Source organism: Natrix helvetica (assembly GCF_964273705.1).
Source record: "Natrix helvetica genome assembly, chromosome: 2".
NCBI classification, from domain to species: domain Eukaryota; kingdom Metazoa; phylum Chordata; class Lepidosauria; order Squamata; family Natricidae; genus Natrix; species Natrix helvetica.
Window position 1 is genome coordinate 154,804,217 of NC_138552.1, and position 27,705 is coordinate 154,831,921.

At 37.6% G+C, this 27,705-nt stretch overlaps 2 protein-coding genes across 2 annotated transcripts in view; one reads left to right on the plus strand and one right to left on the minus strand.

Annotated features, from left to right (window-relative positions):
• The window catches only part of TRAPPC12 (trafficking protein particle complex subunit 12), a 61,633-nt gene extending 39,671 nt beyond the window's left edge, over positions 1 to 21,962 (minus strand). The window contains exons 1-6 of the mRNA XM_081940602.1: positions 21,810 to 21,962; positions 21,135 to 21,209; positions 17,576 to 18,791; positions 15,662 to 15,778; positions 4,744 to 4,857; positions 3,710 to 3,848 (exon numbers count right to left, since the gene is read on the minus strand). Of these exons, the coding sequence (XP_081796728.1) occupies positions 3,710 to 3,848; positions 4,744 to 4,857; positions 15,662 to 15,778; positions 17,576 to 18,784 (1,579 nt within the window). The 5' untranslated portion in view covers positions 18,785 to 18,791; positions 21,135 to 21,209; positions 21,810 to 21,962. The remainder of the gene's footprint in view (positions 1 to 3,709; positions 3,849 to 4,743; positions 4,858 to 15,661; positions 15,779 to 17,575; positions 18,792 to 21,134; positions 21,210 to 21,809) is intronic.
• Positions 21,963 to 22,033: 71 nt separating this feature from the next.
• The window catches only part of EIPR1 (EARP complex and GARP complex interacting protein 1), a 68,704-nt gene continuing 63,032 nt past the window's right edge, over positions 22,034 to 27,705 (plus strand). The window contains exons 1-2 of the mRNA XM_081940603.1: positions 22,034 to 22,283; positions 26,266 to 26,349. Coding sequence (XP_081796729.1) covers positions 22,242 to 22,283; positions 26,266 to 26,349 — 126 coding nt within the window. The 5' untranslated portion in view covers positions 22,034 to 22,241. The remainder of the gene's footprint in view (positions 22,284 to 26,265; positions 26,350 to 27,705) is intronic.

A 27,705-nucleotide genomic window follows, 5' to 3' on the forward strand; every position in this document is an offset into this window, starting at 1 on the left:
ATTTCTGAAGCCATGCATTTTAAAGCCATGGGGTCAATTCACACTTTTCTTCAACCACAAAAGATCACAAATAAACCACTTTGTGAGTGGAATTTTATATCTTCAAACAAGGGTAAAGATACAGGCCTCGCCATCTTGCCCCTTGTCCTTACATGAAGTTTTTAAGGGAAGAATTAGCAGACACATGATTTTAAAAGATCAGGCCACATGTCATGCAGTGAGCAAATAGAATAATAGCTTAGTGTATTTAAAATCCTAGGGCTTTTTAAAATCTTGGCACAGCAATTTCTTGACAGAAAAAGAGAGCAGGGTGAGATAGGAAAATCAGGTGCCATTAGATCTTTTTTCTTTTGGCAAAATCATCAACTGACTGTCATAATTAACTTCTACTTTTTTATTGAAGCGATCATCAGAGTAGCCATTGAATGGTAACTATCTACTAAAATTGAACTTGAAAAAACCAATTTCATGACTGAAACAGTTGTCTGTGCCAGGCAATCATGAGAAAACTTGTGAAGAGAAACAATGGCTACAAATGTAAAGTACAGGAAGTCCTCGAGTTAGGAATGTAATGGAGCTTGTCCATTCCATTTGTAACCTGAGGATTTGTGGGAGTGAATCTTGTACCTTGAATGGGATCACTCCCTCCTGTCGCCATGCATTCGGTAATTGAATGTGAGGTTCGTTAAGTGCACAAGAGTTATTTCAGGGTAGGGAAGGCGGGGTGGGTGGGTAGTGATGGCACAGGCTACCTACTTAAGACCACCCAAGGCCTCCCCGACCCACTGAAATACCTAATGCTCCACACAATTGCTTTTTCTCCCACCCAACCTGTCACACGGGGTCAGTTGTGCGAAGATCTAGCAAGCTGTCTCCTCTCCAGCCTCTCAGTCACGCACGCTTTCTGCTGCTCCATTTTGGTGTGGCAGGCCTTGCCTGGCACTTTGCTGGCCAAAATGGAGCATTGGAGGGGCAGGCCCGCTCCTCCGAACCTCCATTTTGCCCTGCAAAGTGCAGGACAAATGTTACAGAGCCTCTGCCGTTTGTAAGGGCGAACAACTGCCGTGGTGCTACAAGATTCATAGTTTCGGGACTTGTTCGTAAACACTAGGGGGTGCTGATTCTGTAATTTTCCCTGGTAATCCCCAGGTTATGAACGCTCTTAACCCGGGGATTACCTGTAATATAAAACTTGCATTGCCCAAACGTGCATATCTGTACATGGTAAGTGCACAGTGAATTCTTACTCTCCACAGCACATACTCATTTTCACATCGGCGGCATAAGGTATTTGTCACAAAGAATGAGTAGGTAATAATGCACAGGCATATAGATCCATCACATGAAGTATCCTACCTGCAGTAGATTATATACATGTATTGGATGATATTTGCCCCCATCAGCAAGTTTTTGCACACTTTAATATGTAGATTAAAAAAAACAGGTTCCTAAATAGCTAGGTTTATTCAACCAAAATAAAGAAAATTATCTTAATCTTAGTTAATGAAAGGAGATTTGAGAACATTAGGATTCAACAGCAGCTAAGGTAAAATACATTTGGTGTGTTAGTAAAATGGGTAGGACAGTTGGGCAACTGAGATGCATTTAGAATTGGCACATAAAAAGGAAAAAAAATCAGTTGAGAGGGAAAAAATGAAGTAAAAGATAGATATTGAATAAGTCTACATATACAGATGCTAAACAACAGCAACATAATCCCTAGATATTCATAAGATTTTAGGTTGAAATGTACATGCTGCTCCAAAAATAAATATATTGTGTTTAATTCAACAAATATTTTGAATTGATCTAAATTGCACACATGAATTAAATGAAATATATTTTATACCACTTTCATGGCCATTATTTATTTGCATCTTGACATATTTGATTGCAAAGTGCATTTTAATTGCCTAATTCTTTTATCTATTGTGAATCAAAATGAGATAAATAAATCAAAAGATTTTACATTTATGTTTGTTATATGGAAAAATGAAAAGAAAATTAAGCAACCATCAGCATATTATCAAGGATGATGATTACTGCACAGTAGCTAAAGTATCTTTATGCTTTATGTTTGTTTTTTAAATTAAAATTAGCTGCTTAATGACACCAATTCAGATGTCTTTTGCTATTCTTTTTCCAAGGCATATTCTCAAGGATATCCTCTGCATCTCTCAGGTCATGAGAATAAAATGATCTAGAAACATAAACTGTAGTGGCCTTTTTTGCATAAAGGCCAGGTGTATATATGCACTGACTGTCTCTTGGATTTGATTACAATTCTACTTGCTAATTTACTATTGTCCAGGAATCCATAAAACTGGATGCTGCATTATGTTTGATCATGGATTACTAACTAAATCTTAACTTTAAAAAATGTTAACTTTTCAAACCGCAAATAAACAAATACACAAAGGCTGGTCCATCTATGCTTGACACTTTCTCAATCACGTCTATTATTTTACCAAGACGCTATGCAGTATAGCATCATTTGACCTACAAATGCAATGCACCTATTCTTTAACCCTGCTCTAGTTACGTGCTCGGAGGACATCCTCCTTACATGTAGTCCTTGACTTACAACACAACAGAGACCAGAGAATTCATTGTTAAGAGGTGCAATCATCAAGTGAGGCACCTTACCAGTGCACCACATTTTATCACCTTCTTTTTGCCATGGTCAGGAAGCGAATCACCATAGTCATTAAGTGAAACATCATATGATCACAATATGCGATGTTCCCTACTGCCTTTTCCATTGAATCTGTTTGTCAATGGTCGTCTGAGAAAGTTAAAATGGTGATCATAGGACCGTGATGGCGAATTTATGGCACGCATGCCACAGGTGGCACGCGTAGCCATATTTCCTGGCACGCCAGCCATTAGCTCTGGTGCACATGTGCGGGCCAGCCAGCTGATTTTTGGTCTTCCGGAGGGCCGGGGGAAGCTGTTTTCTCCCTCCCCAGGCTTCAGGAAAGCCTCCGGAGCCTGGGGAGGGGTCATGCGTTCATGCATTTGGGGGTTGTATGCATGCGCATGGGGAAAATTAAATTTGTGTGGGCACACATGCATGCGTGATAGCAAGCGCACACATTTTTGGAACACCATAAGAAAAAGGTTCACCATCACTGTCATAGGATATGGGATGCTGCAACTATTGTAAAGGTGTGACAGTTGCCAAGCATCTGAATCATGATTTTTATTGCTTTTTTATTAAAGTCTGCTCATATGTTACTGACCACAGAATTTCTATTTAACAATTATAAAATATTCATGATTACTTATGATGCACAGACCTTCTGCCCAGGGGTAAGTGTAACATAAGCACATGTATGGAAAATGTTAAAGGTGCTAATGTAATATTTAACTATATATCCAAGCTTTGGAATTTGACTGTTCATTGGGAATCGTAGCTGTATTGAGCATGTGGGATGGGTAAAAGAGAAACTAGAAATGTGACAGTTATTCAAGGAATAACTGTCGGAAATATGTAATCTCTCTGTTTTAGAAAAGACTTTCTGCTAATCAAAAGATGCAGCAGCGTGTATTGCTATTGCAAAAGGGTTGTGATATTTTTCCGTAATGTGTTGTAACGTTCATATTATAGTAGTGTATTCATTATTAAACCTGTGACTATTGATAAAAAGAAAAAGATACAAGACCCAAGAGAAATAGTCAATAGAAATAAACATATAAACAGTTTTACCTTTGCGTCCTGGATATACATGGGGATAATATTCATAATACAAATCAGGCTGGTCTAGGTTTCCAAATGGTTCAAATTCCACTTCAGCATTTTGGTACAGACTCAGTTTTACCAGAAGTGCTAGCCTTACAAACCAAATCTTGAAAGTAAAAAGAATAAAAAAAGTTTACAGCTATTACTGCAATACAAAAATGTATTATCGGGTTTTTTTTTCAGCTATGAAGAACAAATACCTATGAAACTAATATATCTAAAGATTATTTTTCATGTGTGCATGTGAGTTCACTAAACTCATTTTTTCCAGAATGTTTCCTCTTGAGCTGAATTTTTTTCTTTACTTTTGAGATCATTTGCAAATGAATTACCTTACATGGTTGGATAGTACTCTGTTCACAATCTTGACTTTACAGAATTAATACAGGACATTTCCCCCTTCGCTAAACTGGGCGTGGGTGGGGCTAGCACGTGATACATCCAGTCTGCGGGCGCTGGGAGTTTGACAGCCCTGCATTACTGGGTCTTTCAAACATTTAGTTTACTAGTAAAACATTTTTCTATCTTTTGGTCCTCAATATTTCTAATTTAGATGTTGCAATTCCTTATAAAGAAATATTTGCAAGATGTTAAATTTACAGCACTCATGAAAACATTTGTTAATTGTTAATACATTTTAAAATCTAACCAAAAATTCAATTGTTTTCTCACTATGGTCATCCCATATATTTCTATGCTAGAACAAACGAAGGCAATATTTATCTATTTTTCCCAAGCACCAAAGTAAAATGAACTGTTTACGTGAGAAATGTCAACCTTGTTTTTTTCATTCATAACTGCAAGAATTATTTATCAATCCTCTGAAAGAATCTTAAGGAAGGTCGGGGAATAGCTGGAGGAAAAATTGGAGGTATCCAGTTTGTGTTCCATATTTCTGGGTAGATCTTTAATGTGGAACCAACTGCTCACTCTCACACATGTTTAAGATGTGCATATTTAACATGCATCCTAACTTTTGCCTGATCTGCAGGCAAACGTACCTGAAGAGAGTCTGTTGTATGACTGGTGGGTAGTCCACTTTTGCCATAGCCTTGGCCGTGGGCTGTCAGAAGCCGTCCACACAGATCAACTGCTGCTCTCCAGTTTTTGGTGCTCTGGAGTGAAAGGGAAAGAATAGGCTAAGTAACAATTTAGCAGCTAAAAAACTTGAAGCTGTTTATTTTGCTTGAAGCAGCTACAACTAGCCATTAGTAATAATGACAAGGTCACTAAAGCTGGCCATAGGAAGCAGGATGTCATTTGTCAAAGCTACTTGTATAATTAGGCAAAAAGCAAAGCCAGGCATGACTCACAATTTACAATTAGAAGATTGCTGGTGTAAAAGGGTACATAATTTATTATGAATTGCCAGAGACTGTTCATTCTGAAATAGTTATCAGTTTTTAACCCTTCAAGAATATGTTTTTGCCATTGCAAAATAATCCTATCTATTGCCTCTAAGTAGCATTGCTATTTTATTTATTCCCCCCAGCCCCAATCAAGTCATTTTCCTATTCATTTTAATCAATTAAATCATAAAGGTAATTCAGTAAGCTCTGCTTGAAAATTCAGCTGGGTGGAAACTCACAATTTAATAAATATAAATACTTGGAAGTTTTCAGCATCTATTCATTCCACCAGAAAGCATTCAGTAGATGATTAGCAGAAGTAACATGAATTTTATATTTAAAACTTAAATGATCTGCATAATAAAAAGATGACGGATACTTCAAAGTAACAAATTCTGCCAGCAGAAGAAACAACTTATTTTTCCCTGATCCAAAGCTTAGAAAGAGAAGTCGTATTTTGCTTCCAGTCAAAGCTATGGCAGTAAAGAGGATTATTTGTTACTATGTTTGAACACCAAGGTAAGCAAGAATTCTTTAAAATTTTAGCTTATCATGAACAAGCAGGGATGCAAACTGCCTGACCGCTCTTGCTTGGCACTTGCCAAGAGCAGCTGAACAAACTTGGACGACAATTTGTGGCTTGTTAGCATTATCTGCAAATAAGTAACCGTGCCTTCTTTCAGTCCTAACAAGCCAGAGTCATACACCAAGGACAAAATATAACTTATGACACCAGACTGTTAGAAAATCACACTGCATTTCACAACTGAGCGTATTTACCTGTCACATTATGCCATCTGTCCATGTTTTTTTGAGCTGGAGAATTATATGTGGAATTTATGTATTGGACACGCTGGCAAACGAGTCTCAAGTGCCAATGTCCTAACTCACAAAATAGCTCTGCTGAATTTGTTATAGCAAGTTACGAGATATTGATCTACCCAAATGCAACTCATCCACTCTTCCTACAAGACCTCTCTATAAACCTCACTTATCTTTTCTCTTTTTTTTTTGACTAACCTCTAGGAAAACATTGGGGCATTGCTGCTACCCACCACTGAATTGTAGAATAACTGTTAACGGTTAAGGTAAGGCATGCAAAATGTGCCTGGAGTCTGGACACTATTTAACCCCGGAGTGTGTTCATGTATCACAGACAATTCCTTTGGCTCTTGCCTGACTTCCTGCCCTAATTAGCTATTTTTTTCTAAATAGAGGAATTAATGAGCTGATGAATTGCAAACATCACCTTTATTCCCAAGAATGCCTCTGGGCTCCAGATGCAACTTATAAACATTATATATGCTTTGTTTGGAAATGTCAGCCCTTGTCTAGAAAATGAACAAAGGCAAGTAGGATGTTAAGGAGCATTGCAGGCAAGGTGGTAGGGGATAAAATCAAGTAGCATCATGACTTTATATACCCCACGGCAGCTATTTAGCTTGGAGGAAAAAAATTATACTCCTAATTAATTTTCAGATCTGCCCAATATGCTATAAAGTTGAAGCTCCAAGTACTTATCATGGGACAAACCAGGTCTAGCTAAAAAAAATGGGATAACTGATGCCTGAATGCTTAATCAGTGCCCAAGATAGAGAGTACGGATATGGCTGGGCAAAAGTCTGGGCTCCACTTCAAAAAAGATACTTGAAGGCACAAACTCTGCACCTGTGTGCAACTCTTCAAGTTGCTGCATCTTTTTCTGGGATAGGTCAGAAAAAAATTCAAATTATAATAGAAGAAGAGTACAGAGGCTTACTTAGCCTTGATGTTATGTCCTGGCTTTATCAATCATTACTAAGGAGATCATGAATTATTTGAGCATGGTCGTTTTTTAAAACTCTGTAATATTCCTTAAATTTTGAAGGATCTTATGAATTATTGTTCTAACAAGGATTAAAAATATATCTTATGATACCTCAAGGACACCATATTTATTTTCATTCAGCTTTTATAAATCGCATGATGCTAAGTTCTTTATTACCATTTATTTTCTTTTGACCCCCAAAATAAGCGCTTGGCCTTATTTTCGGGGAGGTCTTATTAATTTTGAGGTGCAGGAGGTGGTGAGCGTGGTCACCTCATGGCTGCTGCTGTGTTGCAATATTTTCAGGGAGGGCTTGTTTTCGGGGGAGGGCTTATTTTAGTGCGTGCGCTCATAAGCCTGATAGGGCTTATTATCTGGGTAGGTCTTAAGAGGGTAAAAGCACAACTAGAGATGAATAATAGAATTAAAAGAGCAAAATGTAGCAGTTCCTGAGACTGATCACAACTTCAGTTACGTAGAAAAAACACAGGATCAAGTAATATTTTCAAATGAGAGCACCTTTCTTAACTAAGGGTTAGTAGCTATATTCTACATTACAGGTTTCAAACTCAATGTCCTCGAAGAAAATATTCATTAGCCAAAGGGCAGCAAAAATACCATCTCCAATGAGTGAAAAATGAAGAACGAGTATGGTGGAATGCTATCAAATACAACTTTATTATATTGAAAAAAGTTACTTGCCCAAAACTGACTTGCTAATCAGCTACTTGATTTTGGCCACTTAGCTTGCAGTGTTTCTCATTAACAAGATGACCAATATTTGGTTTTACAATTGTGTTGTGTTGATAATGTGGTATTTTTTGGCATCTAGATAATATAATCTAGGAAATTCACCCCTCTAACAGTGACCCAAACCTTGTTTTTTCCCCTTTTCTCCTTGCCGAGCAGAGGTATTTGTTCTTTTTTTTTTTTTTTTTTGCTTTTCTTCTTTTCTCTCTCTCCTCAACTAGTCAAGTTCTTCCTACTCCTGCTTAATAAGGAGAACTTGAACGGGCATGCACTGTCATTCCTACCCCTTGGCTGGCAATCAGCCTTCACCCATCTCTTCTGATTATCAGTACTTTCCCGCCCCTGGGGAAGCCCAGGCTCCTGGCTTTCTTTCTTGGCCAAGACTCACTACTGCCTGTGCCTGGAGTTCCGGGTACCATTTCAGAAGTAGCAGGCACTATAAATAATGGGCCCCAACTGCCTTGACCAATTGAACAGGTCTCATTGCTGCAAGACTATTCACACTGGGTTAAGATTATTGTTAGTCTGATGTCGCCATCCCGTTTCACTCCTGGAACCCGTTCTATGCCTTTTTGCATGGCAAGCATAGTGTTGGCTTTGCTGGGAAGAATTTTCAGCCCTTACAAGGAATGGGTTGCAGAAAATGGAGAATCTGAGACTCCTGTTCTGTACCACCATATATAGACCATACCACTATTACATTTGATAACGTTTTACAACAAAGGACTTTTGTTATGAAAAAGGCCACTGGGAAGCCTCAGAATTAGGTGTAACCATCACAAAGTTCCTTTTGGAGTCTTGTTTGAACAACAGAGAACACTATAAATAAAATCCATTTTGGTGAGCTCCCTAATTGAATACACATTAGTTCAGTGAAAGGAGAAGGTGGGAGGAGGTCTGCCTGCCTGCCTTTATTATTTTTACAAATAACTCAAGGTGGCAAACATATCCAACACAACTTCTTCCTCCTATTTTCCCCACAACAACCACCCTGTGATGTGGGTTGGGCTGAGAGAGAGAGACTGGCCCAAAGTCACCCCAGCTGACTTTTATGCTAAGGCAGAACTAGAACTCACCGTCTCCCATTTTCTAGCCTGGTGCCTTAACCACTACTACACCAAACTTTAAAAGATAGCGTTGCCAAGCAAGTTGGGAAATAATGATCCAGTATCTTCCTACCTTGAATAATTTGGGAAGGCAAAAAAAAAAATGGTGGGCTAATACAGATTATACAGAATTATCATTTGTTTACAGATGAAAAAAATACTGTTTTTGATTAGTGAGCTACTCTTTTGGTCGTTTTATTCTAACGGCACGCGGTTCAGACAAGAAATCAGACAAGAATCACAACCAGATGAGCTAAATCTGCTTTATTGCAAAGCCACATTGACAGAATATTTGCAAGTCTGTAAATGCAATTCCCCTCCTCCCACCCCACTCCCCCCTATCTTTTAAAGCATAAGAAACTAAAAAGGATCCCTAAGAGACTCTTGCGCTGCCCAGTATCCAGTTGCCAGTTATGCTGTCTCTTATCTGTTTCTTGACTTTCTCTTTGCTTAGTCTCCCAAGGTCTTTCCCGTATCCCATTACACCATGCTATTAATAAATTTTGCAATATGGTCTTTAATTGATGAGTTTTTATCCCTTTTTCATTAAAATTCTTATTTCGCTGTTATGTTATGCACATCTCACTCGTATTTTAAAGTTTATTTCAAAATAAAAATCCATATTAAAAAAGCAAAAATATAGATTTGAAAACATATTACTTTTTAACCAGGTGATTAATTGATCAATAGTGATAAATAAGATCCCAATAGTTAATATTTAAGTATACAGTACCCATTATTTTCATATACAATACGAGACCTTTCCACTTTTCTTTTTCTATTACTGATGCAAAGATGATAGCAGCTTGCCTACAAATAGTTAATGATCACTAGTGTGAAGTGGAAGCCAAGGTAATCCTGGGTCACAGTTCTACTATTACAATAAGAAAAATGGGCTATTATCACATATTTGAAACTTTTGCTCAGATACAGGCACAAAAACATCTTGCCTAGTTTAATGGGATCACAACCAGAAGACTCAGAATTGTGGGAATTGACACCATCTGTTCTTTGATGCATGACAGATGTATATATGCAATAAAGGTTAAATAGTTCAGGTGTTACAGCAGAACAGTACAGCAGCAATAACAAATCAATATAAGTCTAATTTAAAATATACATTCACATTTTTTTATTACTGTTACTAAATTTCTGTGACCATCTGGATACTCCTCCAAAGGGAATTGTTGAATACTAGGCAAATGTTCCCTAGGCAAAAGCAAGATTAAGAAACTTATTGTTCTAAAAGAAATATTAGTGTGGCAAATCTGTTTCTTTATATAGGTAGTCCTCCAGTTACGAGCACAATTGAGTTCAAAAATTATATTGCTAAGTGAAACATTTATTAAAGGAGTTTTGCCCCATTTCTTGCCACAGTTGTTCACTGACCAATTGCATTTGGTAACTTAGTTACGTGGTTGTTAAGTGAATGCATCTTCCCCATTGACTTTGCTTGTCAGAAGGTTGCAAAAGCTGATCATATGACCCTGGGGCACTGCAATCGTCATAAATATGAACCAGTTGCATAGCATCTGAATTATGATCATGTGACCATGGGGATTCTGAAATGGTCATAAGGGTGAAAAATGATCTTACGTTACTTGTCTCAGTGCCATTGTAACTTTGAATGGTCACTAAGTGAACTGTTGCAAGTCAAGGACTACCTGTACTTACTATCCAATAGATAATTGTAAAATATTAACAGTAGTATTCCTAACAAGTTGCAATAACATCAAAATGAGATCATGCATGTCCTGACATCATTCTAATATGAGATTATATGATGCCATGGCATCTAACGCTGGTGTGTAAGTCAAGTCATCTGCATGCTGACTTCATAATGCATATGTCATTACTTGCTGTCCTCTGAGCCTCAAATATTCCCAAGGCAACTGCCCAAATCAACTGCAGTGAAATCATTGGTCAAGATAGACACCAAAAGAAATTACTATGTATTAGCTTGGTATAAAATGCCTAGAAACCAAGTTTGCTTGTTTCAAATATTATCTAGTATATAAACTCTGATGATATGTGCTTAAACAGAAGTGAAAGTTTCCCAGGTTTACTTCATAGTTGGGACAGAGTTGGGGACAGAAAAACATCAAAGTTTTTTGAAGTTAGCTTGTTCACGCTGAGCATGAAGTCAGAATGTAGACAATGGAGAAATACAACTTAAGATTGCAAATCAATTCAGAATGGCGATTACAATAAGAAAATACTTCATGATTGCTTTTTAATTAGTGTATAATTTAACTTCAGGAATAAAAAATAATACTGAAATCAGGAGAATTCTTTTTAAATGGAAACTTCCCAGCTATAAAAAAAATACGCACAAGAGGCCCACAGTTTTATTATGTTTGACAATGTATGGAAGTTCCATGTAAAATCTAGATGCTCCACTAAGAGAAAGAATATGATTTTTCCCCAGAGGGAATCTTTAACTGTACATATGACACCATTAAAATGATTAAAATGTCCTCCTCCATTTTCGATGACATTCTTCTCTAATGTAAATTATTTGGGTAGAACACATTGACATCATTTTAAAAATATGGTCAGTAACCCCTTCATAGGCTAAAATTTCCTAATATTATTTTACATTTATAATTATCTTACATTTATAAGATAATAAACTATTGTAATTAAGGAGCTACATTTGTGATATTTTGCAAACTCGTCTTCTACTGTGTATCATGAATTTCCCTTAGTCTCTTCCCCATTGATCCACACATTCTCCCAAGACCAATGTGGGAATAGGCAGAAGGATGATGAATGAAGAGGAGGAATTTATCGCATTGGTAATATTATTCCATCAGCAACACTACTGAAAAATTAACCTTAACTGTTTTTCTTAAACGTTTTCTGAGATTATCATTTGCCCAAATGTATAAAACTGCAGTCATAGCCATACATTTAAAGGAAAGGAAAGAAGTCCCTGAGGATTTTACTCCACTAGTCAAAAATGGTAGTCAGTAGTACTGGAAATATTCATTATGTAGCCATTAAGTGTGGCTTGGATCTTATAACCCACTGAAATGAAAATTATAGTTTTTCAGAAGTCTATTATTAACCACATCTGAACATAAAGCAAGTACAATACAGGCAGGTCCTGGGTTGATCTGCATTTGTTAATAACTGTGGAATTTTTTTTTTTTTTTACATATTCAGAACCTCCAAAACAGCAAGTTCTGTGATATTCAACTGGGTATTTTCTTCAATCTTATGACATAAGTTTTAAGTAATCATTTCTAATAACCTTTTCCTGTTTTGCAAATACATTTTTTCTGAATCATCAGGAAAAGGTTATTAGAAAGGATTGATTTTAGAAAATTATAAATAGACTAAAGGTCCAGATGGATCTAATAACATTTTAAAAGTACATATAAGAATTCTCCCCATGAGAAACTATTCAAGGATGTGCTCTCAGAAGAAAAACGACCCGATAAGATGGAATTTTAAAGGTTGGACACTAAAGGAAATAAGAAGGAAATAAAGATAACAATTAAAAGAGAAGCATACTTATACTGGATTTGATCAAGCAAAATGGAGTAAAACATTTCAGCAATAGATCTATTGAGAAATATGTGTGAACAATGGACTTAAAAGTTAATTTTAAGGCTCTCAGCCATAATTACTCAATGATGTTTCAGAAGAGAATCAAATCTTACTGGATAAGACTGAAACTGATTTAAATGAGGATTTTCAAATGACAAGCTTCAAACAAGATAAGGAAAAAGATGAAATTGACGTTTTTAATAACTAAAAAGGGTAATACAAATAATATATCAGAAGACTGACTTGGATAAGTTTTATGTTAGATTTACAAAAGTGATTTGTTAATGCAATTTTGTGAGAAGAGATAAAGAGAAAATGAAAAGGAACTGTTTGGACATATTTGAAAGGACAAAAGGTCAGGATTGTTAGGAGAAAGCAGAAGGAATATAAAGTTGGTTTATTTGACCAAGGTTAAAATAGATAGATTATTATAACTAATAATATGTAACAGCTTTTTCCTGACTGTGACTAGATTATGATACTTTAAGGTTTTATTTATAGATAAGAGTCATAGTGGAAAGATTTCATTTGTTCCATTTTAAGTTTACTGGATTAAAGTTAAAACAGTTATTCTGATAATTTTAATAATTTTTATGACTGGATTTGAAAGATGAGGTTTGAGGATTTAAGACAGAAAATGAGATACAGGTAAAAGGAAGGAATTTCATGTAGTTTTATTAGATCAAGTTTATAATATGTTGTATGATACATTGTTATTTCTGGTAACTCTTAAAGGACAGTGATTAGAGTGGATGATAGGCTTTAAAGATTTGTTTGTAGAGAGTGAGGCGATATGGGAGGGAGAACTTGTTTGAAGAGATTGATTGCTTTCCCTCTTAATTATTTATTGTGTGTTTTAGATAAACCTGGCAAACAATTTTTTTCATAAGCCAAATCCATAAATATTTCAGTGATGTGATCTGTGAATATTTTGTCATTTTAAATTCACCTGATAATCTTTCAATGCAGTACTCTTTAAGTCTATTGAAACATTTCTTTTGAAAAAGAGATACTTTTGGCTTAACAGAAGTCTCAAGGGAAGTTTAATGACACATTAAAAAAAATCTGTGAATAGTAACTGTTGGTCTAATGGTTTAAAACAGAGATACACAAAAGGAATTTTTGTGTATAGAACAATTGATTACACTATAAAGTGATACAGAACAGAAAAAGAAAAATGATCATTAGCCAGTTTAGGTAAATCCCACCATAGACTATAGAGATATAACAATATAAAAGTTCAAACCTACCTTTTCACTCTCTCTCTTTGTTTGTGAAACTAAAAATAGTGCTGTATAGTTTTTAGGATAAATCTTCCTTTTACAGTAATAAGCATGTCTATTTTTTCATGATTTTTTCTATCTAATTTTTCTTTCCAGTTTGGCAAAAAGGATTACCCTTACCGCTGTACCAAAACCTAACAACTAAGCGGTAAAAAGAAGTGCTCTAGCTATATTTCTTTGGTAGGTAAGTTAAAAGTAAAGGTTCCCCTCCTACATGTGTGCTAGACGTTTCCGACTCTAGGGGGCAGTGGTCATCTCTGTTTCAAAGCCAAAGAGCCAGCGCTGTCCGAAGATGTCTCCGTGGTCATGTGGCTGGCATGACTAAACGCTTAAGGCTAATGGAATGCTGTTACCTTCCCATCAAAGGTGGTCCCTATTTTTCTACTTGCATTTTTACATGCTTTCGAACTGCTAGGTTGGCAGAAGCTGGGACAAGTAACAAGAGCTCACTCCGTTACACGGCACTAGGGATTTGAACCGTTGAACTGCCGACCTTTCTGATCAACAAGCTCAGCGTCTTAGCCACTGATATGTTATTAGTGCTAAATAAATGTGAACATGATAGTCCTTGACTTACAACTACAACTGAGATTGGGACTGCCATTGTCAATCAATGCAGCCATAAAATGAGAGAACACCTGACTGCATCGATTTACAAAAGCAATCCCTGCTGTGGGTCATTAATTGAGAATCATAAATCATTACACAAATGCCCACTCCAATCCAAGCCATTCTGAGCTTGGTCCCTTCCCATTTTGAGCCTCAGTAAGTTAAGGGACTGCCTCTGACTCCACTCACCCACTTACCTCTCCCGATCTCTGCCTTTTGGCCACTCTCCATCCTGCTTGCAGGACAATCAAGCAGTCCCAAAACTGTGTGACTCTGGGGCTGCTTGCCATGTGCCAGGAAGCCTCAATTGCCCTAGCCCACCCCTGCAAGTGCAAGCAACATAGCTGTCTTCTCTCTCAGTTCCTTGCAGTGATCTTTCGTCTCTTCTGCGAAGCCGTGATTCTACCTGGAGCTCCAGTTTCTCTGGCTAACGCTTCGTACACATGAGTGCCGAGGCTGCCCCAGCAAACACCACCAAACATTCTTTCACCCAGCTGCCTTCTTCCCCAGGTTCCCCCACATCAACATTTCACCTTTTGCTGAAGCTGAAGTAACGTGCCACCTTTGTTGTCTTCAGAACGCTAAGCCGTCTTTATAAAACTGTGTTCCCTTCTGCAAGCCGCATTGTTTTTCCAAAGACTTTCCAGAGACAACACATATTTACAAAGGCAGTGCTGTCTTCATAACGCCTTTGGAAAGACAGCGCAGCCTCATGAAGACAATGCCGCTTTACAAAGACTATGCAGACTTCAGAGAGCCTTTGAAAAGACAGCGCAGCTTTATGAAGCCAACACGGCTTTACAGAAGCTCTGAGAGTCATGCGTAGGGAATATTTGCCAGAGAATCTGGCTCCGGGAAAAAAAAGACAGCAAAGGTAGCAAGGCCAAAGCAGCTGGAAGCAAGAGGTGAAAGGTCAGCGCAGGCATCTGGGAGAGAAGGCAGTTGGGTGAATGAATGCATGTTGGCACTTGTTGGGATAGCTGAGGCTTCCCAGGGCATGGCAACCAATCTCAAACCTGCTTGCACCCAGAGTCACTGTTTGAGATGGGCAGCTATATACATTGAACAAACAAACAAACAAACAAACTGAGAATTACCTGCATGTGCACAAAAAATCAGGAAAGACCCTTGAGGTGGCCTAATGAACTTTGCAAATGATGTAGCTGCCTCAAGCAGCAGGTTCATAGAGGTCTCTGCTCTTTTTATGAGGCTAACATTCTAAAAACCTGATGTACAATACTGGACATTATCTCTTATAGCCACTATTTTATTAATGGGAAAACCTTTCAAGCAGCCATCTTGTAAGAATGCCCAAAACACAATCATAAAATTCTATAAGTGCCCATTTTCTAAATCCGAAAATGCAGATCCTGAACTGAATCACTTTCAAGACATTTTAAAAAGAGATTGGAACTATCCACAAAGAATCAGAACTCAAAAAGAAACACCATATTACTTACAATCAATTGTTTTAAGCCCTGAAAAGACTGCTCCACGGAGTTGGTATTGAGAACTTGTCTTTTCACTGCTGCCTGTTCACCAAGGAAGCGGAGCATTAAATCTTTAACTGCATCACCCTAATGGGGAAAAAGGACATAATATATAGCATATATATGAAACATATTCAAGCTATTCCATCTCAGTAGAAGTGTTTGGTATGCTTGGTCATACAATCTATTTCTGTGAAAGGAAACTTTTGCAGATCATCGAAAACATTATTTTAAGGAGGATACTTCATTTTCTCCAACACAGTTTATTACTTCACACTGGGTTTAGATTCTCTATATCAAGTCCTTTAAATTTCTTCAATTCATATTCTCTGGACTAGGTTTAGCTGATTTCACTAAAAGATACTAAGAAGATACAGTAGAAGTCAAGAACACTGCAAGTCTGCTCAAACATTACTTTGTAGTTAATAATAGTTACAGGGACCAAGGCAGCCAAAATAACAGTAGCTAATCTACCTTTTTGGAGAGTGATGAGGTTCTTCATTCCATAAGGAAATAATGACATGGGTCCTGACTGAAGACCTCATCTGTGTTTCTAGTTTGATCTCAGCAGGTTCTTACTTGGCTTTTCTGAGGGCCAAAATAAAAACACTAATTACATAGCTCTGAGTGTGAGGTCTCTTCTCCACAGGATGCTGATCTATATCAGAGCATACTGTGAGGGGAAGGAACATTAATCATTTGGCCCTGCTGGGTTTTCAATCCAGATTTGGCCTCTGTCGTTTTCACTGCAAAAGACAAAAAAAATGTTCCTCGAAATAAAAAGGAACTACATTTTAGGCATTCTAAACTGGGACCACAGCAAGGGGGACAGGACTACATTCATCCTAGGAACCTAATCTTTATTAGATCCTTCACCTCTATGGCCATCTGTGAAGGAGAACTCTACAGACAATAGGTCACTTCTAGGAAGTCTGGAAATAATATTTATTTCATTCAGGTTGTATACAAAAACTTTCTCAGTGCCCTTCCTGATGAGCTGGGCTAAGGATGTTACACTGATTTTTCTGACCTTTCAGTATTGTTATCCACCCACTTGTGTTACAGTATGGCAACACTCCCCACCTCAGAGTTTGAGGGCCAATGACTTGCTCCTCCCAATAGGCTGCCAAGTACCTGATGGCAGATGCGGTAATGGCAGGATAGGGCTGTGTGTTAGGTGAGTAGGGGATTGCTGGTGTGCATGTACAGTACATCGAGGTGTGTGTGGGTGTGTATGGACACTTTGTTGACAGGCAAGAGGCTGAAGGGATGTGGGAAAGGTGATGCAGGAGGAGGCAGAAGCATAGAAGCCATGTTCTGCATGAGGTGATGTGGTGGATTCAGAAGGATGGAATGCACTCAGAAATATCAGATTGGCTGGCTGGCTGAAAGATCCTGACCCAATCCCTGGAGGTTGTGCAGGTCTGGATGAGAAGGAACAGGCTCTGCCTCAATCCTGAGAAGACAAAGTAGCTTCATTTTTGGCCTCCTAATTCCAGAAACATTCTGTCTTTACTTTTTAATGGGATTGCACTTCCAAATGAGACTAGCATGAAATTTAGGGTTCCTCTTGGACTCACAGCTCATGCTCCAAAAGGAGGTGGCAGCTACATCCAAAAGGAACTTTGTACAATTACATCTGGTACATCAATGAGCTTGTCCCTGGATTGGAGGAGTTTCAGACATTCACTCACGCCTTGATCAACTCATGATTGACTGTCATGAGCTCCAGATTGGATGGACTCTACAGTCTCATAATTGTTATCCATATTTAGCATTATTTTTAATGGAAAGGTAGAACATAAGCAACATGTAAAAGCAGACACTGTGTTGGAATTTATTAGATAAGATTTCAAGTGATTAAAAGCATCAGATGATTCTCACCTGAATATTGTCAAATTTTAATCCCGGCATGGACACATTCTCCTTGTCTATGAAAATATTATTATATGGCTGGGTGGCTACTGAAATCAACACATTCCTAGTTGCATCACTAGGAAGCCATGCATCGTTTCTTCTGTCCATCTCGCTCATGTTCAGCACAGAGGCAAAAGGGTCATCAACACTTTGAAAAACAGCTTGAATTTGGGAAAATGGCTTTGGAGACTGAGATATTTCTGGAGAAGATGCAGATTTCCCAGGTTCTGATCTTCCATTTTTAAGAGCGTATTTATGTTTAACAGAGTCATGCAATTCCCCAACAAGAGAAGACATCTGTTCGGGTACAGATGTGCTTGCATTGGGGTTACTGACCGAAATAAAAGATGATGTAGTAAAGGAATCAAAAAAATCTGAAGCTAATGTGTTATTACTAATGGCTTCCCCAAAAAATTTGCTTAGGCTTGGGCTAGGCTGAACCACCTGTGGATGAATTTTCACTGGAGTCTCAGTTACAGCACCAAGGCTGGGTGATTTCACCATTTGAGGCTCAAAGCCATCATGTAGAAACTGTTGCTGGCCAGTTGTTTGATTTCCCTGGCTAAAAATGGTACAGATAGGAATAGGTTCTGAGTCATCTGGTGATTTAATGACAACCGGAATAGAAACAATTTCCTCTGGTTTGCTTTCATCAACAATGTTTGATGGAGACTTTAAAAGTTTGTCACATTCTCCTTCCAGTTCGTTTTTTGCTGATGTCTGAATCAGATTTTCATTTAAAGAGGACTGATAGTCAATTCTCGAATCAGAAATACTTTTGGCAGTAGCTTCAAGTTTTGTGTCCTTCTCATTTCTAATGACTTCGTGTCTCTCTAAAAGCTCCTCTCCTTCTATTGCTTCGGTATCGTTTGCTTCAATTTGTTTGACTATTTCTTGCAGGCACCCAAGCTCACCAGTATCATCTTCACTATTATTTGGAGAATCAGATATCAGAACGCTCTCCATCATGTGCTCACTAAGTTTATCTATGAAGTTACTGGAGTCGTCTGCAATGTTTTCATTTTCTTCAGATGCAGATTCATCTCCTCCCAGATCAATGGTTTCTTCGTGGAACATAAGTTCTTCAGAAGCCTGCTGTTGGATATCACAAATGTCAGCCATTGCGTTTGAACTTCTTACTCCAATGTCTTCAACATTGCTTTCTTGTTTTTCCATAGTTCTTCTACATAAAAAAGAAATTGCTACTGATCAGTACACATATAGGATGATTTATGCATAAAGCAACAATATACACAACCACTGCAATAAGAACACTGTTCAAATTATGAAACACTTTATTAATAACTTCCTAACCCCCCTTCTACTTTCTTTTTTCTTAGCATGAAAGTAATGGTTGAAATACTAGGTATCTTAAGAATGAGCTCTTGACCGGGCCAAAATATAGGATAGATCCAGCTGGGGCCTTTGGTTTCCTTGACTACTCATTTTTCCACTTGGGGAAGTATTGTGCTGCAAGGCGCTTTGCCTTATCTATATACTATATTCTACTTGGTTGGCTTGCAATGTCACAAATTCAGACTTGGACAACACAATCTCTACCTTCAATGCATAGACTGACTATCTTTCCTGCAAGAAGAGCTGATTGAAATGTTTTCTAGTGGAATTCTCATCTATCTCTGTATTCAGAAAAAGGGAAAGGGAGATTGCCAGTGGCCAAATTCATATGCAGACGGACAGAATAGCATTACAACTCTAAGTGAGGAGGAATAGAAGAAAAAAAATAAAAACTTCAAGTAGACAAGAAGGGAAATCCTGCATGAGGAGGCTTGGATAGCGAACACTAAATTGAACAGAGTTAAGGCGGCAAATCTTAATAGATTAAACCTCCTAGGCAGCACATTAGGGCTTCAATTATTTATTTATTTGTTTCTCTCTTCCCAACTCTTTTGCAGATTCTATAAGTGAAAGGACAATCAGATAAGAACCAGAAAGAACAAAAAACCATTTAACTTGAAATATAATAAATTCAGGCACAATAAAAATGTAAATGACAATTCTGATTAACAGCTGAATTTAAGATGGACCATTTAAGATGGGTGGGTGGGGGAGAGAGAGAGAAAAACCTAATTTATAACAACCTCGTTCACTATTTTTTGAAGTTTTCATATGCCATAGTTGTCAGCAAAGATGTCCATGGATATTGACCTTTGTCATCCTTCATGGCTTTGATAAACTAAGGTGTTCATATTATGGTTTTTAAAAACACAAGGACTAAACTGTGTTAGCAGATTTATAGAAGTCCTACCAGTACCACATATAAAATACCCTACTAATTATGAGAAAAGTGACTGGCACTTTTGGAACATTTTCACAGTGCATCAGAAACAAAATGGTCATCACCAGGTTGTTCATGTTGACTTTTTATTGTCCATTGCATCATGTATCCATCAAGTCAATTGTGGCTATCATATAAAACTTTATTAAAATAGAAAACATCCTTAACGTCAGCACCCTTAATTTTACTGTGTCACATTCAGTATTCTCTGCTGCACATTGGACCAGGTTATCTGAGGAACTGCTTCACCCCAATGGGATTGACCTATTCTACCCATCACAGCAGAAGGGTCATACTTTGGACCTCATTGGCCAAGTAATTATCTCTAGCAGGATGCAAGTGAAGAGCATTTTCTGTTATGCCTCCCACGCTCGGAAACATCATGGCCCCCAAGTTCAGATCCATACCCACCCTTTTGGCTTTCCGAAGGAGCTTGAAAACCAGGCTTTTGCCAATTGGCTTGGGACCCCAATGGTGGTGTATCGTACCGGAGGTGGTTAGTAGATTGAGTTAAGATTCCACTTCTACCCCATGTGCATCTTGCTCCTTTCCTTGCCTTCTTTGTTTATTGTAAGTAAATTTTAACATTAATATTTATTGTCTATAGAGATTCTCAATCATCCAGGTCCTACTTGTCCCAAATGTGCTTTTTCAAGAGGCAACTAACTTTTTTTTCTTTGAAGACGTTTCACTTCTCATCCAATAAGCTTCTTGGATGAGAAGCGAAACATCTTCAAAGAAAAACAAATCTAGTTGCCTCTTGAAAAAGCACCTTTGGGATGATTTATATTTATTATTTTAATAATGTTTTATTTTGTTTTACTTGTAAACCATCTAATGTCTGTTGGTGAGATAGGTGGCATAAATACTTAAATAAAAAAATAAAATTTTGACAAGTTTGCCACAAACACAATTGAAACTTAGTACTACCTCAAGCATATTTATGTTTTTCAACGCAAATTAGGAATTCTAGTTCAGAGACTACCTTGCAAGCCAACATCCCACTAACTATGATATACATGCAGTGTACTGACTCACACGCAGGATATATATGTTAAAGGCAGCTATCAAAATGCATGCAGGAACAATTAATACATTTTAACAAGGCAAGTCTTTATGATGAAATCAGAAACAGAGTGCTTCTGCAGAGAACAAAATTAGGAGCCCCCATTATATCTGACCTTTGCCGCATTTTCATTTTTGAAAGAATGGATATACAATTAAACATACCTTTTATGTTTGCTCTGGCAAAGTACGACTTTAGAGTTAAAGGCATACCACTTTAACTCTGCCTCAAGAACCCATCTGTAAAATACAGCATTTATTATTTTTCTAAGGCTACTTCTGTAATTATCAAGAGGCAAAGACATCAAATGAATCATGAACATTGATCTATGAATCATGAAGATATTGTCTATGAGTGACACACAGTTTTATAGATAACATGTACGCAATTAACATTAAGACACATTCATTTTGAAGCAACTCTTCTATCCCAGGAATTGCAGTATTCCTGCCCACTTTTGAACCCATTTCCTTAGAGGCGAGGGGATCATTCTGTTTCTCAGCTGCAGATAACCTGCATTTTTCATGACTGATTTCCAACCTACCCTGTAACTTCAAAAAAAACAAAAACCCACCACCATCAACCAAATAACTGAACAACCCTAGGAAAAAGGATAGGTTTTTTTTAATACTATGTCTGGATTTTACGTATCGATTTGTTCTGTGTTTGCATAAGCAGCTCCATTCAAACCTAACAGTGACACTGGTTCCATTGAAAAGTGGAGTGCGGTAATAACCCATCACTCACTCGCTGTTGGTGGATATCCTTATTATATAAGCCATCTTAAATGACCAAAAGGATAAGGGGGAGAAAAGCAATCTAGGAGGATATTCTCTCACCTATCTCGCTCTTTACTTCCAATGACAGCGGCAACGACGTCCCATCTAAACTACGGCAGAGAAACCGAATATGTAAAGGAAAAGCCTCTTCGACTAGTGCGCCTGCGCATCTAACTTCTCTTCCCTATCGAGCCAGTTTCGCCTAGTGCGCCTGCGCATCCAACTTCTCTTCCCTATCGACCCAGTTTCGCCTCCTTTACGTGAAGGAGCGTCTTCGGCGCGCCACTCCTTTTCCCGGAAGTGAAAGAAGTACGGCGGCCGAAGTGGGCCCAAGGCGTTTTGTTGTAGATTCGCCTTCTTTCTCATTCGAAAGAGGGGAAGAAGGAAAAAAAAAGAGCTGGAACGCGGCGGCGGGGTTTCCCATCGCGATAGTGTTTGTGCCGGGGCTGTGGGGGGTGGAGGAAGGTGGCGGTAGCTGACGCTGCTGCAGCCATGGAAGATGATGCTCCTGTGATTTATGGGCTGGAATTTCAGGTAAATCAGAAAATGATGGATTCGGATTTTTTTTTAATGGAAAAGTTCATCATAACAGAATTAATATTTTTTTTCTAGATGTTTGTCGGGTTTTTTCCTCCCATGCAGTTGTTAGGAATAGGCATGCACTTGCAATTATGGATACCTATAAGATGACTTCGTTGCAAGCCCCTTTCAACGTAACCAATTTTACAGAGTTGTTGTTCTGGGAGAAATTAGTGCAAGGAATGCTTTGCAAATTGCCTAAAAGGAAAAGTAGCTGGTAGATGTGACCCAATACATGAATAAGTCAATTTACAGAAGACAAATAACTATCACCTGCAAATCTAATGAAATTTTTGTATTCGTTAGTGTGCTAAATGTGAAACACATCTCATTAAGAAATATATATCCAATATCTCTTTCTATGTAGAGGTATTCCAAATGACAAGACCTGTATTAAAAGTCAAAAGGGGCCTGTGTGCCTTTTAAACAAGTCTTGTTATTCGTGAATAACATAACTTTTCATGAAGTTGGAATAGATTACTGTAGACTTTTCTGCGTCTCCTTCTCTAATAAGGCCTGTGAAAGAAACTGGGATATTTTTAGCATTGTGCACTTTTGGAATAATTAGTTTGTATTATGGAGTCAGGATTTATGATTTAGAGTTTGAGATAGTCTGGAAAGGTTAGCTGAAATCTTTCTGAGAATGATATAAAGCCACCAAAAATAACTTTTAAAATTATTGAGAGAAGATGCCTCCAAAAACAATATTATTTTTAGCTGCATAAAAGTGCACAATAAAATAAGCTTACTGATAACTAATTGCCACCAAAGACAACTAAAGACCCATAGTTTATGTTTAAATATACATGAAATGCAATTTTTGCCATTTAATTATTTGCATGCCAAAAGATTCAAATTGTCTAAAAATTCAACCCTTGTATTTATTATTCAACATTTATTTATTAAACAATGCATAGTATTCCTTAATTCCAACAGGAATAATATGTAATGCTTCTGTTAATAGAATGCTTTGAGTACAGTAACATCTTGATTGTTGAGCTGCCATTTAGAGAACCCTAACTCACAGTTCAACCCTGATCTACCAATATTTTCTTCTACCAGTGGACCTTGTACATAACAGATAAAATTTCCATTGAGATATTCCACCAAACTCCCAAGATGCAAGACTGTTTCACCTGAAATAGTAGACTAGCCTCTTAACTTTGCCTTAAATGACTTAAACTGATGTCACTCAAGTCGTGGGCAGAATACCAAAGATTACATGAGACAGTGCTAAAATATTGTACAAAAATGTCTCTCAGCAAGCTGATCGTTTATGAGATCTGCACCAGAATTTCACCTTTTATTGCTGGTTTTCATTTCAGCTTCTTAAAATAAAGTGAAAATAAAACATGAGAGTTACTTTCGGGATCCTTGACAGGCAGTTAGATCTTCAGAGTATGCACCTGATTTCCTTTTATAGAAAAAAAATGGCTAAACAGTTCTGTCTTGGTTCTTGAAATTTTTTCACACTTCATTGCCATGATAAATAAATATTTGTACAATACAGATTGCCTTGAATTGTGGCTAGCATTATTTTGGAGGAACCCTTATTCCCACTGAGATTAAACCTTTTTATTGTCCAAATTTTATTGGTTTAAAAAGTTTTACAGGGAAAAACTTTTTAAAGGGTTAAAAGGTTATAAAACATTTTGACAGCTACATCGTGCGGGGGGGGGGGAGAATCCCCCCCCCAGGTCTCACAACTTTTACAGACAAAAATAGAAAAATATCAACATTTACATAGGTATTAGCAGTTTTGAGTTTAACACAAAATCATCAGTATGTTTCAATCATTTTGTTTTGTATCACTTCCATAAAGGTACATTGTAACAACAATTGCAATAATGTTTCAAATAACTTTTGTGATCTGAGTCTTCTAGTTGTCCCATCCCCCCCCTCCACTGGCAGAGCCTCAGCCCCTCCCTCCTTTGTTTCTTGTGTAACATCTCCCATTTCACCTAAGAGAGCACTATGTTTTTTAGTGAAAGCCTCTGCTTCCACAACTGTGTTGATTCCCACTGAGGTTAAACCTGTTACGTAATTCAATATCTTTCTGTCCTGCTTAAAGTACAGTTTGGATATAGGCATCTTCAACTTAAAACAGCAATTGGGAATTTCTGTTATTAAATGATGTGGTTGTAAACTGAGGCTGTGTGAGAGGCACCAGGCGGAAAGGAATTCCAAAGACTGGTCATCACCACCATTCAGCGCCATTGTAACTTCAAATGGTTGCTGGACAAATGGCTGAGGACAATTTGTGTAATGTAGGCCTGTAATCCTAAAGTATCAAATCCTGCAACTCAAAGTTACCTGCTAGGGCTGAGCAAACCATTTTGAAGGATTGATTCTTGGAGCCCATTACAGGTAGTCCTTGACTTACAACAGTTCATTTAGTGACCATTCAAAGTTACAATGGCATTGAACAAAGTGACTTGCGACCGTTTTTCAGAGTTATGACCTTTGCAGCATCCCTGCCATCATGTGATCAAAATTTACTTGCTTAGCAATTGGATCATATTTATGACCATTGCAGGGTCCTGGGGTCATGTGATCCCTTTTCACAACCTTCTGACAAGCAAAGTCAATGGGGTGGCGAGATTCACTTAACAATTGGGTTAGTAACTTATCAACTGCAGTGATTCGCTTAACAACTGCGACAGGAAAGGTCATAAAATGAGGCAAAACTCACTAACACATTTCTCAACAACATAAATGTTGGGCTCAGTTGTGCTCGTAAGTCGAGGACTACCTGTATTGTATTTGGATCTTTCAGGGAGTTATTGAAGGTTTGGTCCCAGCCACTTCTGCGGTCTTTTCCTGGCCACCTGAGTGTGCATATGCTTCCCCAGAAGATGTTTATGCCAAGAATGCCCTTAAAGCACAGCAGTCCTGAGCATCTTCCTAAAGGAACTCATAATTGCTTCCACTTTGCTAATTCATAAGCATATGGCTATAAAAATGCCTCTAGTTTTATCTGTCTTTGTAAGAACTTTGGTGGCTAAATTCCAAAGCTGCCTTCTGTGAAAGACATCCCACTGGAACAAACTGATACATCTTTTGAGTAAATACAATTAAAGTTGGGTTTTATTTAGAAATCAGTAATGTCTGTATCTATCTTTGGTTTAAAGAAATAGGTTGACTTCCAAGTTATAAGGAAACAAAAATGATTTCTTTACCTAAGTTTTAAATCTCCTCAGCATTGAATAGCTGTATTAATCACTCTGTTCTCAATTATAGTCTTTCCTAACATTTAAATTAGCAGCCACAACTATTCAGGAACTAGCTTAGGTGTCTTACTATAACTCTTATATCTATCCTCTTTGTTTAAAACAAAATACTTTGCCTGTAGCAGTGTGCTAGTGATTCAAAGGTGCATTTATATTGTACTTCATGCTGAATGGTTTATAAATACTGCAGGTAATGCAATTGAACTGTCTTGGAAATGGTGGATGGATTTTATTTTTCCAGGCATACATTTTATTAGCTATATAAATTTAAACGGGAGTAAGATTAATTTGGATTGAATCCAATTCTGTATGTTGTTCAGTAAAACTTAAGTTTGTTTGTTTTTTTAAAAAAATCTGATTGTTTCTCTTGGTCAACATTAACATTGAATTAACATTAAATCTTCTCCTTCAATTGCCCTTTCTGCAAAATATTTAAATTTGAACATCTGTGTAGTTACTCTCACTTTCATGCACATTTCCCATAAATGAAAGAAAAGTACATACTGAAAATGCCTTTTATACTTTTTAGCCATAAATCAGCTTTTCGTGCCAAAAGAGAGAAAATAAAACTCATTTGGAATTGTATTTCAAAAATACGGACGTATGAGGTATATTTTTAAAAGTGTCATAATGAATGATGTCATTATTTTTCACGACACTGAAATGTGCTGGATATGACTCTATTTGTATTTTTCACAATTTTCTAGGCACGAGCACTGACCCCACAAACTGCAGAAACAGACGCAATACGATTTCTGGTTGGAACTCAATCTCTTAAATATGATAACCAGGTAAACTTGCAGAAATCTTGCATGAATGTAAAAACAGAATTGCTTTGAAAGCTTTTAATTGAATAATATATATTTTTCTTCCCAAATTTTAAACAGAATTTTTGTTTATAAAATAGGTGTTGTGTGTTTTGGGAGACCAAAAAATCCTGTTTGTGATAATATTTAATACTTGGCTTAGAATGAGATTTGCAACTAAGACTTGTCTACATAATTGACATGTAACTGGAAACTCTGAGAGAGACATTTAAGGACATGATTCGAACTTTAGTAGATAATTGGAAGTGTACCTTGGAGGAACAGTCATATTAATTTGAATGAGTGATTCCTTTAGAAAATAGCATCTTTTGCCAGAACCTGTAAAAGTCAACTACTTTTATTAGCAGAGATATGCAGTCTCATATAATGTCTGAAACACTTCTTCCAAACTTTTCAAAGGATGTCTTGTCTTCATAGCATTATTTTCAAGGGGTGTACAATATGTCTCATGTTAAACTACAGGCAAAAGGAAAAGCAAAATAGTTCATGGCTAGAATTGCTTAGGAATTATTATAAAACTCAGACAGTCAAAGTTTGAATATTTGTCCAAGTAATTTCATAGGCTTAGAAAAGCTGAGCAGGCACCTCCCTCCAGTAGGGCAGATATTTAGTGTTGCAAAGTCTTGGTACCCATCCTCAAAGTAATGTATTTCATACTAACAGGGAGATGAAATAGATATTATATTATGTCACATTGTTAGATCTTAAAGGGAAAACCAGGGATGAGGTGCTGTGGTATGTGATAGCCTTATGCCTTTGATCCCCAATCCCCAGGCCATTAACCAGTACTGGTCCATGGCCCCTTAGGAACTGGGCCGCACAGTTGGAGGTCAGCGGGGGCAGGTGAGTGAACGAACCTGAAATCATTCCCCTCCCCCAAAACTGGTCCCTGGTGCCAAAAAGGTTGGGGGTCACTTCTTTAGATAATATGCTTATTTCTTTCCAGCAGCTGGTTATAAATCTGCAGTAGTTGAATCAGCCATGTTTGGTAAGTCAGCAGATAGTATGCACCTCAGTTCCTAAAGTTATTCTATGCTGTCAAAGGGTATTAAAATATTGCCGTGATTCAGACTTCCTGGTTGTTTCTCGGCATTCTACCAATAATTTCTCTTTTTCCTACTCCTGCTTCCCCTCTTATGTGTACCAGCATTAATAATGGAGGTGTAGGGCACTTTCCCTGGATGCTAATGAGCAGATAGGGTTAATGGCCTTTGGCGGTGCTTGAAGCGATCAGCTATGGAGTCGGTGATTAATCTATAAGAAGTGTCATGAGCCTCTATCATGACTGCTTATAATTTAACAGAACTGATCTCTCTCAAC